General features: G+C 47.0%; 1 protein-coding gene across 4 annotated transcripts in view; it reads left to right on the forward strand.

The window, feature by feature from the left end:
- The window catches only part of KCNQ4 (potassium voltage-gated channel subfamily Q member 4), a 93,458-nt gene that overhangs the window by 45,674 nt on the left and 29,311 nt on the right, over positions 1 to 18,473 (forward strand). For all 4 annotated transcript variants that reach the window (XM_081019608.1, XM_081019607.1, XM_081019609.1 and 1 more), the window contains 4 exons: positions 8,563 to 8,653; positions 13,540 to 13,666; positions 15,646 to 15,821; positions 17,758 to 17,883. In XM_081019608.1, coding sequence (XP_080875734.1) covers positions 8,563 to 8,653; positions 13,540 to 13,666; positions 15,646 to 15,821; positions 17,758 to 17,883 — 520 coding nt within the window. The remainder of the gene's footprint in view (positions 1 to 8,562; positions 8,654 to 13,539; positions 13,667 to 15,645; positions 15,822 to 17,757; positions 17,884 to 18,473) is intronic.

Below are 18,473 nucleotides of genomic sequence, written 5' to 3' on the forward strand. Positions count from 1 at the left end.
CAGCATCGTTTCAGGCAAAGGCATTTCCCCATCACTTTCCTTATCGGAAAAAGTTCAGCTTTGGGGGAGGGAGGATTGAAATTTGTTGTTTAAGAGTTCCATTGCACAATCTGAATTTGCACAACCTGAATTTGCTCATTTGTGATTGAATCTTACCCAGAAGCTCCCTGGCTTAACCCCTCTGCCCTCACCCATAATCAAAACAAACCTGAGATCCATGCAACAGCTATTTACTCCTAATTTGCACCTCCTTTCTCTCACCTCTCCAATTCCTCTCCTGTCTTGGATATCTTCTCCTCTCCCTTGCCAGTCAGTGTAGACAATATAGATCTCAATGGTCTGAGTTGGCATAAGAGAGCTATCTGTGTTCCTGTGCCTTAATTGCCAATTTAACTCTTTGGTAAACCATATGTCTTGCAGGATGGAGCTGCTAGGCATCTCTAGCTAAAAAACAAACAAACAAACAGGTATCTGGTCAGTATAGCGCAGTGCTGGGGAAGTTGTGACCCTCCAGATTTTGCTGGAGTAGAACTTGTATCATCCTTGAGCATCTGGAAGGCCAGAATCTCTACCGCACCCCTGGGGTAGATAATACTGCTTTGCAAGGACCAGAGGTCTGATCTGATAGGAGGCAGCTCCCATGTTCCAGCTGTACTGCTGCTGCTCAGTTTCATCGGATGATCTTGAGTTCTAGAGTTATATGAGAGGGAGGAAAACTTCTGTCTGCACGCATTCCCCGCACTGAACACAATTTAATAAACATCTTTTCGTGTCCTGTTGAGCAGCAAAGGACAACTGGGTGCCGTCAAGAGGAGACAGTCCTCTAATGCTACTTGGCTGTGCATTAACTGATACGATTCTGAAGTGTAGCTGGTAACTGGCATACTGACTTGTAGGAGCTGAGAGTCCCCCCCCCCCCGTTTCTTTAAACCAAGTGCTGTCAAATTGTCACGTACACGCATGTACCTAGTGTTGCTGCCTGTGGGTCTTGGGGGCAGTGCGCTGCCCTGGGAGATGGATGGTCTCTGCACGCAGTTACGCAAGCTTGTGGGCCAGTCTTTCCATGTGCCATATTTAGAATTGCTGGATCGGGGAAAAATATTTTTGCACAGTTCCCATTCCTTTGTCTTCAGCAATCTTTGTTTTCCCTTTTATTCATTTCTTTGCTAATTGTGCCAACTCCACCTCCCCCCCCCCACTTTTTTTCTTTTAAGGATGCTTGGATAAAAGAAGGGAGGAAGATTTGAAATAGCTTAGCTTACATTCTTAATCGGCCCATTTTTGGAGGATATAGCTGCATTGGTGAGAGAAACAGTTCTTTCAGATAGTATAATGTTTCTCTGTGGAGATTTCTACCCCTCTAATTAGTAATGATCAAAGTCACTTTGCGATGTAACAACTGGCCATGATTCAGAGACGAAACGGTAACATTTTCTCCCGTTCAGCGCAAAAAAAGTGCAAGTGTTCTTGATTGTCACAATCCACCATGTCAGCCCAACCCCAGGGCTTTGGGTGCCTCATGAAACTCTCAGTCCACGTATGGAGTTTCTTTGTTTTTCTTCTAATATCTAGCACTGACATTCCACCGTTCATCGAATGGCATTGACGCAGCTTGCAATGTAAAACGCTAATATACCAAAGATGAAACAGGAGCAGTAGAAACAGCGGATATAAATGGCAGATGAAACAAGAGCCAACAATTAAAAGCCCAAACAAAAGGCAGCATAAAAGGCAATTGAAAAGATCCATAGTACCATTTAAAGTCATTAATATGCATGTGAGAACAAGATGAACTTGGTGCAGCACCCAAAAATGGGAGTTGCATAATTTGGGTGCCACCACCAAAAAGTCTGTTCTTTTTCTGACAGCCACCTGTCTGACCTCCAGGTGGCTATTCTTCAGCCCGGGGTTCCTGCAGACTAGAACTGAAGCATGAAGTGCAGCAAGCAGTGGCGTCTGCTCAGTTCCACCAACCTCATTCCACTCTCAACCAGCCCCCATTCTTACTTAAAACCAGTCCAAGAGGTAGCCCTGCTTCCCAGCTTCCTCTTCCTCCTTAGTCTCTGTGTTGCTCTTGCAGAACACAGCAGGGCGGAGGAGGGAGACAGAACCAGAATTAGTTAGCTGTCTTTCAATGGCTCTAGTGCCACCTACTGTTGGGCTCCCTGCTTCCCACCCTACCAATGGGCTTTAGCCACTACAGTTCATTGACCCAGAGTGGGAGGCCAAGTTTTCCACATTCATCCCTGAGCCAAGCATTGCAAGCTTTAAAGGTTCTGTTGGTTTTGCAGCACTCTTTAAAAGAAAGCTCAGAGGGAACAATGCTCCCTGGTTCACCCTGTGGTCTGACACATCTTCCTCCCGAGGCCAAGCCAGGCAAATTTCAGCATGAGCCATCTCTTCTCCCCACACACCCCAGGAGTGTGAACTCTGTGACCACAGAGCCCTCCTTCCTCAGAAGAGACTGGAAGACATTGATATGTTTGGCTGGCAACTGGGTCTTGTTTGCTCCTTCTCTCTTTTCATTCATTCAGTTTTTAGAAACCGCCAGAATCGGCAGTATTGAGATCCGGCAGGTTTCTCATTTCAGGCGCCTGCTCTCGGACTGCAGCGGGGCGAGAGTTTCACATCCTTTGCTGCGTGCCTTTTCTACCCAAGCTCCAGTTTTCCAGCCCAACTTGAGAAGTTTTCCAAAAGGCCAAAAGGACAGGACTCACTGTTTTCATTATTCTTTTAGTATCTCTCACGTGTTTCCAACAACACAAACTCTGCTACTGAGTTCATGCAGCCTGCAGAGTCCTGTAGTGAAGGTGTTTTGTGGACTGTGCCATCTCAGGCTGCAGCTGGAGAGGAGGCTGACTCCTTGTCCCAAGAAGAAATCTCCCTGCATGGAGAACTCTAGCATGCAGTGGAGAAGTGTTCACCCTAGCTTTCCTTGCCCCCCCCCCCATATGTACTTGGGAGAAGATTCAAACATACAGCTGGCTTTTCTGCCCCCAGCCTGCAAAAGGTTTACTTCCAAACTTTGCTGATTGTACTTAACCTGTCCTCTGTAGCAGAGTTGTCAGAAATTGTGAGTGAAAGATATTGGGTTTTGTTTGTTTTTTAATAGAAATAATAGCAACAGCTTGATCCATCTGAAGCTACCTGTGAAGTGCTTGGGAGACTCTTGTGCAGGGGTCAGCAACCTTTTTCAGCCGTGGGCCGGTCTGTGGTCCCTCAGACCATTTTTTGGGGGAAAATGAACGAATTCCTATGCCCCACAAATAACCCAGAGATGCATTTTAAATAAAAGTACACATTCTACTCATGTAAAAACATGCTGATTCCCGAACCATCCGCGGGCTGGATTGAGAAGGCGATTGGGCCGCATCCATCCCACGAGCCTTAGGTTACCTACCCTTGGTCTTGTGCTTATAGGTCATTTGTTTGGAACCAAAAGGATGCCTCTGGTGCTCTGTGGAGTTTAATGCTGTTGGCTTGTTTTGCAACCTATATCCTGCTTTGTCTTCAAAAAGTACCCAAAGCAGTGAAGAAAACAAGAAGAAAATAACCACCCACCCATGAGAGAGAGAGAGAGAGAGAGAGAGAGAGAGAGAGAGACTGCAAGAACAGCAGCCAGCTAAAAGAACTAAGAGCTGCCCAGCAATAAAACTGCACCTTGGGGGCAGAAGAGCAGACCTTCCAAGCATGGGCGTAGCCAGGATTTTCATTAGGGGGCAGGCCTTTTGTTGAGGGCAGAACCTCAAGTTGCTATGTATTTTTCTTGATTTCTCTTGATGGGGGGGGGGCAGCTGCCCCTTCCCTCCTTTGGCTACACCCCTGTCTCCAAGTGTCCCTATTTTCCGGGGTGGCCTCAGATTTGCAGAAGCCATCCCAGTTTCTGAGTTGATCCTGTAATGTCCCACTTTTCCTTAGGACTTCCCTATTTTCACTGGAAAAATTTCCGGAGGTTATGGAGTTATCTGACCCCCGAGTCATCTAAAGGCAGCCCTGTATAGGGAAGTTTTTTTAATGTTTGATGTTTTATTATGTTTTTTTATATATGGTGGAAGCCGCTGAGAGTGGCTGAGGCAACCCAGTCAGATGGGTGGGGTAGAAATATAATAATAATAATAATAATAATAATAATAATAATAATAATAGTTGTCCCTTTCATTGGAGAAATATTGGAGGGTATGGAAGAGACCTCAGTCTGGTGGGCAAAAGCATTGCCAAAGAGAAATACCATCCATGTGAGGAATTCCAAACCCTGGGTTCAGCTAGTGAGAGAGTCTTCTTTTGCAAGGCCAAGGGGGAGTGTGTGTATATACTGTCATGAGACCCAGGGGCTTTGCTTTGTATTCCTAGGTAGCTAAGGTTTACCTGTGAGTATAGTAAATGCCAAGCACTGTTCTTGAGTGGAGTCCTTTTCTGCTTAAGTTTACCTTGCATGCTGCATGGACAAAACTTGCCATGAAACTGGGACCCAGGGTTTAAACTGCGCCTCAGCACAGCAGCCCCTGGCTTCCTTTGTAGAGTGTTCCACGTGTGACCCACCAATCAGGTTTCTATTGTGGCCTCCTGGCTGGACACGGCTGTATTTCCCCACCCACCCCAGTCTCAGGCAGGCAGCCGAAAAGAAAAGACTTGTCATGCTCCCGCTGGACTGTTTGTGCATGGCTGATGGGCAGCTTGGTCTGTGAGTCTACTGCCGACTTGCCATAAGGACTAGAAGCTTGAGGTTGAAGCACGGCAGAAAACTGATGGAGTAACTGACCAAGGAGTGGTTGATAACAGAGAGCTTTGGGCTTAATGGGGGAATTCTGAATAGATGAAGGACTGCAGCTCTCTCCAAGAGCAAATCTGGCATGATTCAGAAAGACATGCATGGGGAATAGCTGCCACACTCCATGGAGTGCTGGCTTTATTCACAGCTGTGACCTCAGGGGCCATGACTGATCCCTCCTCCCCAAAAAAACTTTGCTGGTCATGCCAGTTATTAGTGCAATAATGGGATTCTGAGCCCCTTGTCACCACAAAAGTGCTTCCTTTCACCAGTCCCCAGAGAATGGCTACAAAGTGTCCCCCCCCTTTTCTTTTTATAAGTGATTAAATATTTAAAATTCTGGCTCAACTCTGATAGCGCTCAGAATATTACAGGCTGTGTGCGTCTCTTGTTCTGCTTGTTTGAGATCAGCATTTTCCCTGGTTGCTGTTTGGGAAAGAAAGACAATGTGTAAAAATGGTTTTGTTGCTTCCCCTTGGCTAGCTGGGAAATGGACCAGTCAGAAGGGTTTGGCTCCCTGTGGCTGAATTGAGCGGGGGGGGGGGCCCTCAGGCTCAGGAACCAAAAGCGGCCCCCAAGACCTCTCTGCCTGGCCCTCAGGACCCTCTTCTTTATTGTCACGTATGCTGGTAGCTTATGCCACACCCTGTAGCGATGAATTCCACCTGGATTGTGTGTTGTGTGAATAAGCATTTCCTTTTGTCTGTCCTGAGCTTGCTGGCAGTGGGTTTTCCCTGAGCAACCCTGGTGCCAGCCTCCACAACTGCTGGAATTCCTACTGAGACACTCACCAGTTTTGGAGATTTTACCATGCATTGCTCCCAGCCTACATCTTTGTAGGCTAGAAACTTAGGAATGTAGGAATCATAGAATCATAGAATCATAGAGTTGGAAGAGACCACAAGGGCCATCGAGTCCAACCCCCTGCCAAGCAGGAAACACCATCAGAGCACTCCTGACATATGGTTGTCAAGCCTCTGCTTAAAGACCTCCAAAGAAGGAGACTCCACCACACTCCTTGGCAGGAAATTCCACTGTCGAACAGCTCTTACTGTCAGGAAGTTCTTCCTAATGTTTAGGTGGAATCTTCTTTCTTGTAGTTTGGATCCATTGCTCCGTGTCCGCTTCTCTGGAGCAGCAGAAAACAACCTTTCTCCCTCCTCTGTGTGACATCCTTTTATATATTTGAACTCAGGAAGCTGCCTGAGTCAGACTATTGGTCCAGCCAGCTCAATATTATCTACACTGACTGGCAGCAACTCTCCAGTGTTTCAGATGGGGCTCTTTCCCAACCCCACTGAGAGGTGCCAAAAATCAAACCTGGAACCTTCTTGTATGCAAAGCTCTACCACTAAGCTACTGCTCCCCCCCCTCCAAAAAAATCCTTTAAAAATCTGTGAGGTTGTTTTCTGGATGCAATAGAGATTTCTGCTGGTCATTAGGTATTTGTCTCTCTTCTCTGATGTAGCCATGTCTTGGACTTGGTTTGCACATAAAGGGAGGGGAAGTGATAAAGTTCTAAGGTGGTAGAGTGCTGGGCAAGGATCGCATATTAGAACACTTCCCTGGCTGTAGTTAAACATCCCTGCACTTAGAAAGCTAGCCCAGAAAGTGGTGTGGGCTAAAATGTCTCCCCCCTGATGTGCTAGCCTTCTACTTGCAGCGAGATTTTACTATTGCAGGAAGGTCGCTCCAAAGTGGCGCCTCCCGCTGACAGAAGAAAACTTTTCAAGCTTGCAAATTCAAGTCTCCATCACCTTCATTTCTCTTAAAGAAGCTGAGAGGCTTCAATAAACTAAGATAGGATTGGCATTTGGGGTGCATGTGTGGCTAGGAGGTTCAATGGCTTATCCCCCAGATTTTGCAGCAAAAAATCTGTTGTGCCTCTAGCTCTGGTTTCCGAGACTTCCCAGGCTCCGTCAGCTGCTCCATGCTGCCACCTACGGGCCATGCCTCCCACCTGCAGCTTGGTCAGATGCACTGGTGGCAAGTTCTTGAGGGTTCTCTAAATTGTTGGTGCCTGAGGTGGAAACTCCAGCTGTCTTCCACAGGCTGTGACCCAGCGAGAAGTCCTTCTGAGGAGAGGGTTGCTGAGAATGCTGGGTTTTAGCTTCCACTTCCAAGTTTCCACCTGGTCTGTGTTTGATAAGACTCCAAGCCTGGCTGCACCAAGAGATGGCCAAGCGCCAAACGTACTCTCCCGCTCTCAAACATGGCCGCTCCAGTGTGAGTTATGTCCATCCTCCTTTGAGCATGGCCTGCCTTGGGGCTCCACTGCTCCCTGGTGCGCCCGTGCCCTCCTTTTCCAAAAGGAGCCTTCCTGGTTCCCTCTGCCCAGTGGCGAAGCTGCATGCTCTGCTACCAGGGGCAGAGAGCAGGCGGGGGCATGGCCGGCGCCCCCCAGGGGCATGACACGCATCCCTAGGGCATGACACATTGCCCTCAGGAGCGTGGCATGCGTTCTGGGGGTGTGACACACAGTCTGTGGGGGTGTGGCACCCGGCGCATGCGGGGGTACACGGCGCGCGTCCAGGGGGGTTGCCACAATGGCACCCTACCAGAAAAGTGGTGCCAGGGGCAGTCCGCTCCCTCCATACTCCTGTTCCTGTGCCAGTGCCTCTGCCACCTGACCATTTTAATTGTAGGTGTTGGGTAAGGAACCTGAGCTCTGATCCCTCTCCATAGGCCAGTCCAAAGAGGACCTCACCCTTGCTCTGTGATGTTTGGCTGTGTGGTGTGGTGGTTAGACTACAACCTGCGGAGGGGGAAAGCGAGCGTTCAAACAACCCTCTCCATCATGAAGCTCCCTTTGCCCGCCCTACCTCACAGGGTTGCTAAGAGGATAAAGTGGGGAGGCGGAGAGCCAGGCATGCCACTCTCATATCCTTGGAGGAAAGCCAGGGCATAAATGTAATCCTAAATGCACACTTTAAAATAAAAAGGAAGCCTTGCCAGTCTCCATTCATTTCTCCTTAACATTTATATATTATGGTTGTATTTATTTATTTATTTATTAAAAAAAAACAATTTTCCTTTTACAGTGGTTTACAGTGGTGGATTAAAAATATATCAGCACAATAAAACATTATTGATAAAACAGAGCAAAACAGTAAAATATAATAAAAACAGTACATATAGAGGGGTTTTTTGAGAAGTTAAAAAAAATCCAGCCCAGGAGATTATTTTATTTTTTATTTCGTAACATTTATACACTTGATTGTAAAAAACAAACAAACCTTCAAAGCTATTTACAAAAAGATAAGATGATAAAATCAAGAAAAATTTGCAACCTTAACTTGAAACATACAAAAGCTAAAATACCAAAACAGATTAAAATTACATCAACTTTCTAAATCTGTGTTGAAAGAGTGAAGAAAATCTTTGCCAAATAAACACTGCCACATTTCTTTCCCTGACCATAGAGTTATTTGATCTTGTATCTTATTTTCATATAGTACGTACAGGATGTGTTGTGGGGTCTTCTGACTAGTTCAGTGAGTTGATTTAGACTGAACTTTCTGACGGTAGCAGCTGTTTGACGGTGGAACTGCCTACCTTGGAAAGTGGTGGACTCTCCTTCCTTAGAAGTTTTTAAACAGAGGTTGGGTGGCCATCTGTCAGGGCTGCTTTAGCTGCGATTCCTGCACTGCAGGGGGTTGGACTAGAGCACCGTCAGGGGGTCCCTTCCAACTCTCCAGTTCTATGATTCTATGAAAGAGGAAGAAAACAGTGTCAGAGGTATGTGCCATTGCCAGGCCGGGCTAATCTGTGTCCCCCTCCTCTTCTTGTTCCAGATTTCTCCTGGTCTTCAGCTGTCTGGTCCTGTCTGTGTTTTCAACCATCCCAGAGCATCACAAATTCGCCAACCAGTGTCTCTTCATCCTGGTAAGGGGGGCTCCTCTGGCCCCCTCCTCATCTGTCTTGCTCTCCTGTCTGCCCATCTTAAGTCTGTTCTTCATTCTTGCAAATCCCTTCTCCCCACCCTTGGTTTTGCAATCCTTTCTCTTCAGGTGGCTTTGCTACAGGGCCAGCTCCAAGTTTGTAAGGAAGGGACTTAGGGACCCCCATTCCATTCCCTCCAAGAGGGTGGTAGCAGTTCCTTCCCACCATTCTCGGTTTGCTTGCCCCAGGAAAGGAAGAAGAATAAGGAGAAGAGTTTGGATTTGATATCCCGCTTTATCACTACCCGAAGGAGTCTCAAAGCGGCTAACATTCTCTTTTCCCTTCCTCCCCCACAACAAACACTCTTTGAGGTGAGTGGGGCTGAGAGACTTCAGAGAAGTGTGACTGGCCCAAGGTCACCCAGCAGCTGCATGTGGAGGAGCGGGGACGCGAACCCGGTTCACCAGATTACGAGTCCACCGCTCTTAACCACTACACTGGCTCTGGAATCAGAGCTTGACATCACTGGTCACCTTCCAAAGGTCGTGTCTCAGTGGGCCAGGCCTTATAAGCCCCGGAAGGCTCTTTTCCTTCTGCTGCTGCTGCTGCTTCTCCTTTTCCTCTTCTCTCAGCAAACCAGAAGTGGAAGGAATGAAGTGGGTGGGGAGGAGCAGGTGCCAAGGAGATCCAGGGTGGTGCCGTGGTTAGAGTGCCAGATTACGACCTGGGAGACCAAGGTTCGAATCCCCGCTTAGCCAAGAAGCTCACTGGTTGACCTTGGGCCAATCACTGCCTCATAGCCTAACCTGCCTCACAGGGCTGTTGTGAAGATTAATTGAGGCAGGGGAGAACCATGTGTGTCACCTTCCGCTCCTTGCATGGGATGCAAATGCAATAAGCAAATATATAAATGAGGCCGCCCCTCTCCATTCCACCTACAGCTGGCTGGCCTAATAACTGAACCTGAATTCCCTAAATGGCCCTAAATGGCCTTGGTCCAGTATACCTGAAGGAGCGTCTCCACCCCCATCATTCTGCCCAGACACTGAGGTCCAGTGCCGAGGGCCTTCTGACGGTTCCCTCGCTGCGAGAAGTGAGGTTACAGGGAACCAGGCAGAGGGCCTTCTCGGTAGCGGTGCCCGCCCTGTGGAATGCCCTCCCACCAGATGTCAAAAAGAAAAACAACTACCAGACTTTTAGAAGACATCTGAAGGCAGCCCTGTTTAGGGAAGCTTTTAATGTTTAATAGATTATTGTATTTTAATATTCTGTTGGAAGCCACCCAGAGTGGCTGGGGAAACCCAGCCAAATGGGCAGGGTATAAATAATAATTTATTTATTTATATTATTATTATTATTATTATTATTATTATTATTATTATTCCACACTGATGACTGGAAAAGCATCCTCTGCTTCCCCTGAGGACACAGACTAGTTTAGGAGGGGGCTGGGACAGGCTGTGTAGCAATGGAGGCTGGTCCTTTAGGGCAACTGGGGGAGCACTGCCTCACCAACCTCAGCTTACATCTACTTTCCTGCCTCCTGCCTTGCAACCTTTGCAGGTGGTGGCAGCAGTGGCTGTCAGCTTCCTCCTCCTGGGTTTCAGTGTTGCCCTTGCAGAACTCAGCAGTGGGGAGGATGACGATGGAGACAGTTGCCTCTGGCGCCACCTGGTGCTGGCCTCCCTGCCTTCCACCCCAGTGAGCACCAGCCACCATTGCTGTGTTTGCAAGTCTACCCTCCAACAGAGGGATACGACCACAGGTCTTGGAAGGACAGCCAGGGAGTGGCCGCTACCGCCCCAAACCTCCGCTAATAGAGGCAGTGTCTCGCTTGGCCTAATGGTAGGGCCGGTACCTGTCAGATGCTTTGCTTGTGGGCTTCCTGGAGGACTCTGGGTGCATAACGCTAGCTTAGCTGGATCTTTTGGTTTGATTTGGTAGCAAGATTCATCTTCTTATAGCCGGCAGTCCTGGTGGTGAACTTTATCCGTGTGGAAAAGGCGGGTGACAACTTGGGGAAGAGGGAAGGGCGACCAAACCCAGGGGGAGGGGGTGGGCGAGAAGAATCTTTTAAAAAAGCAACTTTCCCCCAAACTGTCAGAAACGGCTGACGCTGGAATTCTCCCAACTGAGATGGAGACTAAATTAAGAAGGTCCGTGTGACTTTCCCTCTAGTAAGCAAAATAGGGGCTTGTTTGTGAAAAAGGAAAGAAAGGAAAGGGAGGCGACGAGGCAGGACAAAGCTGACACGGCGGGAAAACGTGCCCTTATTGACTAGCGCTCCAAGGGTGCAAGAAAGGGATGCCAGCTCATACGGGCTTCCTGGGCAAGGGTGCTGAAGCGCCACGCTGGCTTTCCAGTCAGACCAGGAAAGATGGAGAGGCTTGTGAAGCTGCCATCTCTGAGGGAAGGGTTATAATTCATTGGCAGAGCATCTACTTTCCATGCAGAAGGTCCCAGGTTCAATCACTGGCATCTCTGGGCTGGCAATATCTGCCCCCCCCAGCTGAAGCCCTGGAGAACTGCTGCCAGTCAGTGTGGACAGTACTGAGCTAGATGGAGCAATAGTCTGACTCAGTAGAAGGGATCTTCCTTTGTTCCTATTTAAACCATCCCTTTATTTGGAACCACGAGGGCTGGAATCTTACTTTAGCAAAAGGGAAAGGCCAAAGCTCAGTGCCAGAGCCCCCGCTTTGTGCACAGAAGCCCCCAGGTTCAGTCCCTGGTGTCTGCAGGAAGGACTGGTAATGTTCCCCATCAGAAACTCTGGAGAGAGCTGCTGACAGTCAGTGCTGACAATACTGAGCTGGGTGGACCAAGGGTCTGGCTTGCTATAAGGCAGTGTCAGGGGACTGCCATCGGGACAGGGGAGGGAGGCAGGGGCATATAGAGAGCCTCCCACGCTTCTGAGGAGCAGCTCCTTGTCCAACTGTGGGGAAAGCCACACCTCCAGTGGAGCAGAGACGGAATGGGAAAGCCAAGAGAGGGGAGGGCTCGAAGATGCTACTGAGAGCCCAAGCGCCTCATCCAGCCCGGCTGGCCAGGAAACAGGCACGCCATTTCCGTCGCCCAGTTTGAGCAGAGGGGTGAAACATAAGGAGGGGAGGCGGAGATTTGGGGTGTCTAAATATTTATGCTGGGGGAGAAACCGGAAGGGGCCACTCCCAGAATCTGCAGGTGACTAAGACGGACATGAACTTTGTGGTTCTGCACTGTAAATAGTTTGCACAATAAAAATCTGCTAAAGACAGGTTGGAGTCCTGCCTGGTTACTCGTGAGCAACCACCTCACCACCTGACAGACAGATTAGCTAAGTGTAAGGCAGATTCCTATGTCCCCACTGCAGTGATTAACTTTATGGATAAAAGGTTGGGTTTCTTCAGTTACATGAGAAACCATGGCTCCATACCTCAGCTGTACATGGAAACAGCTGCCGCAATTCCTTGGCTTGAAACAAGGGTGTCCTGGAGCAGACTCCCCTGTAGCTCAGTGAAAGCCTCTGCTTTGCAGGCATCACCAGATGGGAATGGGAGAGACTTTTTTCCTGGAACCGTGGAGAGCAGCTGCCAGTCAGTGTTGACAGTACTGAGCTAGATGGTTCAATAGTCCAACTCTGTATAAGGCAGCTTCCTGTGTTCCTACGAATAGGCCAACCAGGCTGGTGCTCACAAGTGGCTTTGCAGCTGAAGTTCTCTGGGGGCTCTCATGATACATCCCCCAAATATCTATTTGAAAGTGAATTCCCGGCATCGGTGTAAACCAACTTCCTCCACCTTCTCCAGAAGAGATCCTTTGCTTTCTGAGGTCTGGCCTTTGCTTGGGAGAGGGATCAATGATTTGCAATGAGGACATTTATATTTAGAAAGCAGGTCCCTATGCCACCCTGCCCTTTCCGGATTCTAATTTCTGCTTGTGGGGTCCACGGGGGCCTGCCGAGGTGGCCTGGTCACTGGGCTGTGGCAGAAACTGCGGGGGGGGGGGAGGTCTCATTCTGCGTGGCTTGAACTGACATTTGTTAGTCGCATAAGGACGAATCTTTTAGCTGGACTTCTGGTCTGATCCAAGCCCCACCTGGTCCAATGTCCCATTTCAGCCAGCCTGTTAAGATGCCTCTGGGAAGCCATTAAGCGGGAGCCTCTTCCTGCGGCTCATTCCCTGGGCCTGACATTCAGAGATTATGCTGAATGTCTCTTGAACATGGAGGCTCCATTTTAGTTGTCATGAGTAATCAAAGAGGTATTTATTTATTAGATTCCTTGCCCATCCTTTACTGTGAGGTCCCAGGTTAAAACAACAGAATATTAGATTACAAGGATAATACCAGGTTACGACCATGGTGACAAATTAAGGTTACAACAATGCAATATTGAATTATAAAATGCAGCCGCCACAGCCATAAAACACATTATCATGAGTTTGTTTAAAGTCTTCCAAATTAACAGCTCTCTCTTAATTTTTACGGCAGCAAATTTTGTAAGTTAACTGTGCATTATGAAAGACCGTTGCTTTGCTCTGGTTTTATTTTTCCTTTTTTATAGGGGTTCAATAGCTGTCTTTAATATGCTTTTGTGGGAGGAGGTGTAGCCTGTCTTATGGTACAGTTGTCCTGAAAGGTGAGGTGTAAATATTTTATTAAATACAATATATGAGTGCGAAGAAGCATGTTCCTTTATTGATTTTAAACTTAGCCACATGTCTGCTTATTTGCGTGACTTTCAACACACACACACACACACACACACACACACACATATGGGGGGCAGGTTCTTACAATTACTGTTAATGGAGAGTGATTTCAAAAGTGTTTGGTAGCTTTCTCCTGCCTGGTTTCCCCCTCTCCCAAACCCCACACCTGATTTTTTCTCTTCCTCTCTCCTCCTTTGCAGGAATTTGTCATGATTGTGGTTTTTGGCATGGAATACATCATCAGGGTGTGGTCAGCCGGCTGCTGCTGCCGCTACAGAGGCTGGCAGGGACGCTTTCGATTTGCCCGGAAACCTTTCTGTGTCATAGGTACGCCTTTCGTTTTGCCCTATAGCATCCAGGAGAGAAGGAGGAGTCATGGGAAGAGACATAGCAATGGGACAAGGCATGCACAGCTGGACCACATCTTTGCACCGAATGTGTAAACCACATCCACCTGTTAGCCACCAGACATCAGGAGCAGCAATCTTTTATCCTTGATCTAAGCACTCAGATATGCACTGCACTAAGATCAGGAGATAATTCTTTGCCTGCTGCCTTTCAAAGAGCAAACAGAGCTTCATTTCTGATCTTAGTGATGTGCTGAGATCAGATATAAGCCTGTACCTGCTGCTGTGGCCTGAACTTTGACCCAGGGGATGCCATATGACATCAGGTAATTGACAGATAGGTGGCCCCAACCTGCCCATCAAAAATGGTTCACAGAGGGTGAACCAGTTCTGGATGGGGCCCTCTGCCTGTATCTAATTCCCCACCGCTGATACAAGGCTAGCCAGCAACATTGTTCTTGGGGTAGTGTGCATAGAACGGTAACATACAATTTAAAAAGACAATTTCATATTTTATTTTATTTTTTAAATAACCCAACTCGCAACATAAAATTCATTTTCTGTAAGAAAGGAGAATCAAAACAGACAATTCAAAAGTACATCATGCAGCGCGTAAACAGTGGCTGAAAAGGTTAAAATTGTAAAAAATAAATAAATGCAGGTTGTTAAAAAAGAATAAAAATGTTCCAGAAAGACAGCAAGGCAGTCATCAGATAGTTCTTTCTTAGGAGGGTGTCCCACGGCTCAACTACTACCGCTGAAAAGCCCTCGTGCCTGTTGCTTCCCTTCATGGGGGCACCTGGAACAAGGCCTCTGAAGATCTAAGGTATATATAAGAGAATATGATTTTTCAGGGATCTTGTTCTCAAGCTACTAAGGGCTCCAAAGGTTAATAGCACCCAGAAACAGTGAGATCCTAGATACAGGTGATCTTAAGCCGTATAGACCTTATGTTCCCCTTTCACGGAAGGTTTTTAATACCTTCTTCATGATTTGAATAAAGACATCCAAGTTGTTTTACTGCAGTTCTTAAAGAGCTCTGGGCAGCCTTTATCTCAGCCCTGCTTTGTCCTTTAGAGACCCACATTTTTCTTAATTTTTGCTGAGCTATCAAGTTCTCTTCACCAAGGGCGGCCTTGAATGCCATCTACTGGAAGTCCTGAGCACTGCATGCATTGCATAGTCTTACTCGCTTCGCCGCAGGAGAGCTGGTGTAGCCCTTTGAAAAGAGAACTTTAAAAATAGTTCCGTTGCCCCAGTCTCACAGCAGTGTCACTGTATAGCACGCCTTGCCCCAAGAGGTTATGTTATCTTCCTCCTTTCTATTCTGCCTACAACTGAAGATGCTGTTTTTAAAACAAGCTTTTGATTCCATGTGGTTCAGATTATAAGTAATTGCTTTTGACTTTTGGCTGTTTGGATTCTTGTTTATTGATGCAGCTTTTAGTTAGACAGTTATATTGGATTATTGTTATTTTTATGTCTGTTTTTATATTTTGCAAGGTGCTTTGAATTGCTCTTGCAGTTCAGTGGCAGAGCATTTTATTTGCATACAGAAAATCCCAGGTTCAGTCGTCCACATCTCCAGGCAGAGAGGAGAGAGGCCTCTGGAGAGCCACTGCCAGTCAGTGTCAACAGTATGGAGCTAGATGGACCAGTGATCTGATTCAAAATAAGGCAGCTTCCTACACCCGAGGGACACATTTTTATACAAATAATTTAAAGACTTTTCATAGTTCAAGGATGTGTGCGTCCCTGTCGCCCCATTAGAACGTAAACATCCTATGAATATCTCTCTCTCTCTCTGTGTAATTTTGGCCCAGTTGCAAATCCTTGTTGGTGCTTCAGATGACCAGCTTCTGCGCTTAGGCAGAGGGTTTTTGCTGAACACACAGGGGACCGGCCCACCCCTTGGGCCCTGGATCATGCTTGCTTTCCCCTTCTCTTCTTCTGTTCCAGATTTCATCGTTTGCATTGCTTCTCTGGCCGTCATCGCTGCTGGCACCCAGGGGAACATCTTTGCTACCTCGGCACTGCGCAGCATGCGCTTCCTACAGATCTTGCGCATGGTGCGCATGGACCGCCGTGGCGGCACCTGGAAACTCCTGGGCTCAGTGGTTTATGCGCACAGCAAGGTGAGTTGGCAGCCTGAGGCAAAAATAGAAGGTACAAAGCACACTGTGGGGGTGGCCATGTTTGAGGTGTGGGAAGAAATAGGCTCAGTTCCAGCGCTGCAAAGACCTAAAGACCTTCAGCCTCTCATTTGTCTTCAAGAAGAGTCTTGCTGCCAGATTAGGCCAAAGGCCTATCCAGTCCATCATCCTATTCTCATAGTAGCCATCCACATGTAGACAGGAAACCCACAAGGAGCACCTGAATACAACAGCACTCTTCCACACATGGTTGCCAGCAGCTGGTATTCAGAGGCATACTGCTTCCAATGCGGAAAGTGGTTTTAAATCTTTTTGAGGATGACTATGAGACTGAAAAAAAATTTGAATCATCAGGGGTTCTCAACCAGAGGCAGATGGATAAACCTGTTTCCATTCTATGGCATTTTGCTGTTGCCCAATCAAAGGTCTGTCCCATGTCAGGTTTCACAGATTTTAAAAAATAGAAAGCACAAAAATTTCTACATTTAAATTGTACATATTCTGCATTGTACATGTATTCTTCTTCCCCTAAAATGCACATTTTTGTATGCTTTCCAATGCATAAAATACATGCTGTCTTTCCTCCTTTTTAAGAAAATGTGTAGTACTTCTTTTGTGTGCACATTTTTGGGGCACTGCAAATTCTGGAGAAGTGCATAATCTGAGTGATAGTTGAATTCTGTTCCAAAAGAAATTTTGGTGACAGAAAACTGGGTCTGTCAGTTGCAGAGATTAAATTTCTTCTCCCTCCCTCCTCTCAGCACGCCTGCTTCCTCTCTGAATAAGCAATGATGTAAAGCAGCAAAGCTTATACGAAGTTCCAGGAGACCACACGGTCTCTTAATAAGATCACTATTTGTTTGTTTGTTTGTAATATTTCTCACTTGCCCTTCACTGTAAGGTCCCAGGGCAAATCACCAAAAATATAGCACACAATTATAAAAACAGATAAAAATGTTGCAATTAGAAAACAAAGCAAGATACAGTGGTACCTCAGGTTATAGATGCTTCCAGTTACAGACACTTCAGGTTACAGACTCTGCTAACCCAGAAATAGTACCTCGGCTTAAGAACTTTGCTTCAGGATGAGAACAGAAATAGTGCAGCGGCAGCGGGAGGCCCATTAGCTAAAGTGGTACCTCAGGTTAAGAACAGTTTCAGGTTAAGAACGGACCTCCAGAATAAATTAAGTTCTTAACATGAGGTACCACTGTAATTCCAAATGGAACAGAACTAAGTAGAGAGAATTGGCATGGACTATATATCAGAGTGGCCTTCTCATCTTCTAGTGGGAATGATGATGTGTGGCATCCAAGCCAGCCAGCCAACTCCTCCAACAGGAGACTAGAAGCTATTAGAAACTCAAGCAGGGCATTCCACTCACCATCTGCCCAGTTTTCCGTTCTCCTTTTTAAGTGACGTTCAACTTTCTGTGGACACGTAGCATGCTCAGTCATCATTAGGCTGGTTTGGGGTGTGTCTCTTTGGGAAGCTGTTTTTCTTAAAACTGTACTTCTGCAAAGCTCAAGGTTCCCCTGAGCATGCTGCTATCTCCTTGTGTGGATTTCAGAGCCCCCCCAGAGAAACAACTGAGTGACTCCAGAGAATCGCCAACCATGTGTGGCTTTTGTAGCTGGAGAAACATTGAATGACTCCAGAGAATGGCCAGTCATGTTGCGGCTTTTGTAGTTTAGGAAGACCTTTCTTTCTTGGTACTTTTGGGTAGAAGAGCTCCTGAATCTTGCACTCTGTTCCATGACTTAGGTTTCTGTGTCCTATTCCTTTGGTTTTCTAGCTGGCTTTTTATGTCTTCAGCTAGGACTGCTTTGCTCCAAGTTCCTTTTCAGGTTACTTGCTGAAGTTCACTTTTGTGTGTGTGTGTGTGTGTGTGTGTGTGTGTTTGTGTGTGTGTGGGCAGGAGCTGATCACAGCTTGGTACATCGGTTTCCTGGTCCTCATCTTCGCCTCCTTCCTTGTCTACCTGGCAGAGAAAGATACCAACAAAGATTTTCTCACCTATGCAGACTCACTCTGGTGGGGTACGGTAAGTTAGACATCTTTTTGATCTCGCCTGCTCTTTCGTCTTGGGATGGGCAGGGAGGGAGAAGAAGTTAAGTCTGTGGGGAGATGTTTCAACTGACCTGTTGAGAGCATGCTGGGTGCTTAGGATATGTGGAGGACCAGGCTATGTGCCCCCTCCACTGTCAGAGACAGTATGCTAGGAACTGCTGGAATCACAAGTGGGGAGAGTGGTGTTGTGCTCAGGTCATGTTTGTGGGTTTCCCATAGGCATCTGGTAGGCCACTGTGAGAACAGGATGCTGGACTAGATGCTGGTCCATAAAGGTCTGTCTTGTATTCTTAAGATGCAGGGGGTGGGAATGACTGAGTGCGGAGAATATCCTCCATAGTCTAGGGAAGGGGAAGAAATTGACTTCAATTTGCCATTTAATATGAAGCTGCCTAATTCGTTCTTCCCATAACAAAGCAAATGGCAGCCATCCTTTGAAATTCACACTTCTTTGAATTTTGTAATGCCAACCAAAGAGATGGGTGCAAAAATGCATATATTAAGGGAAAGTGTGCATAAAAATATACATGAATAAAGCAAAATGCTGAGCTTGCCCTTTTACAT

This window comes from Podarcis pityusensis (assembly GCF_964106645.2).
Source record: "Podarcis pityusensis genome assembly, chromosome: 8".
Taxonomy (NCBI): Eukaryota; Metazoa; Chordata; class Lepidosauria; order Squamata; family Lacertidae; genus Podarcis; species Podarcis pityusensis.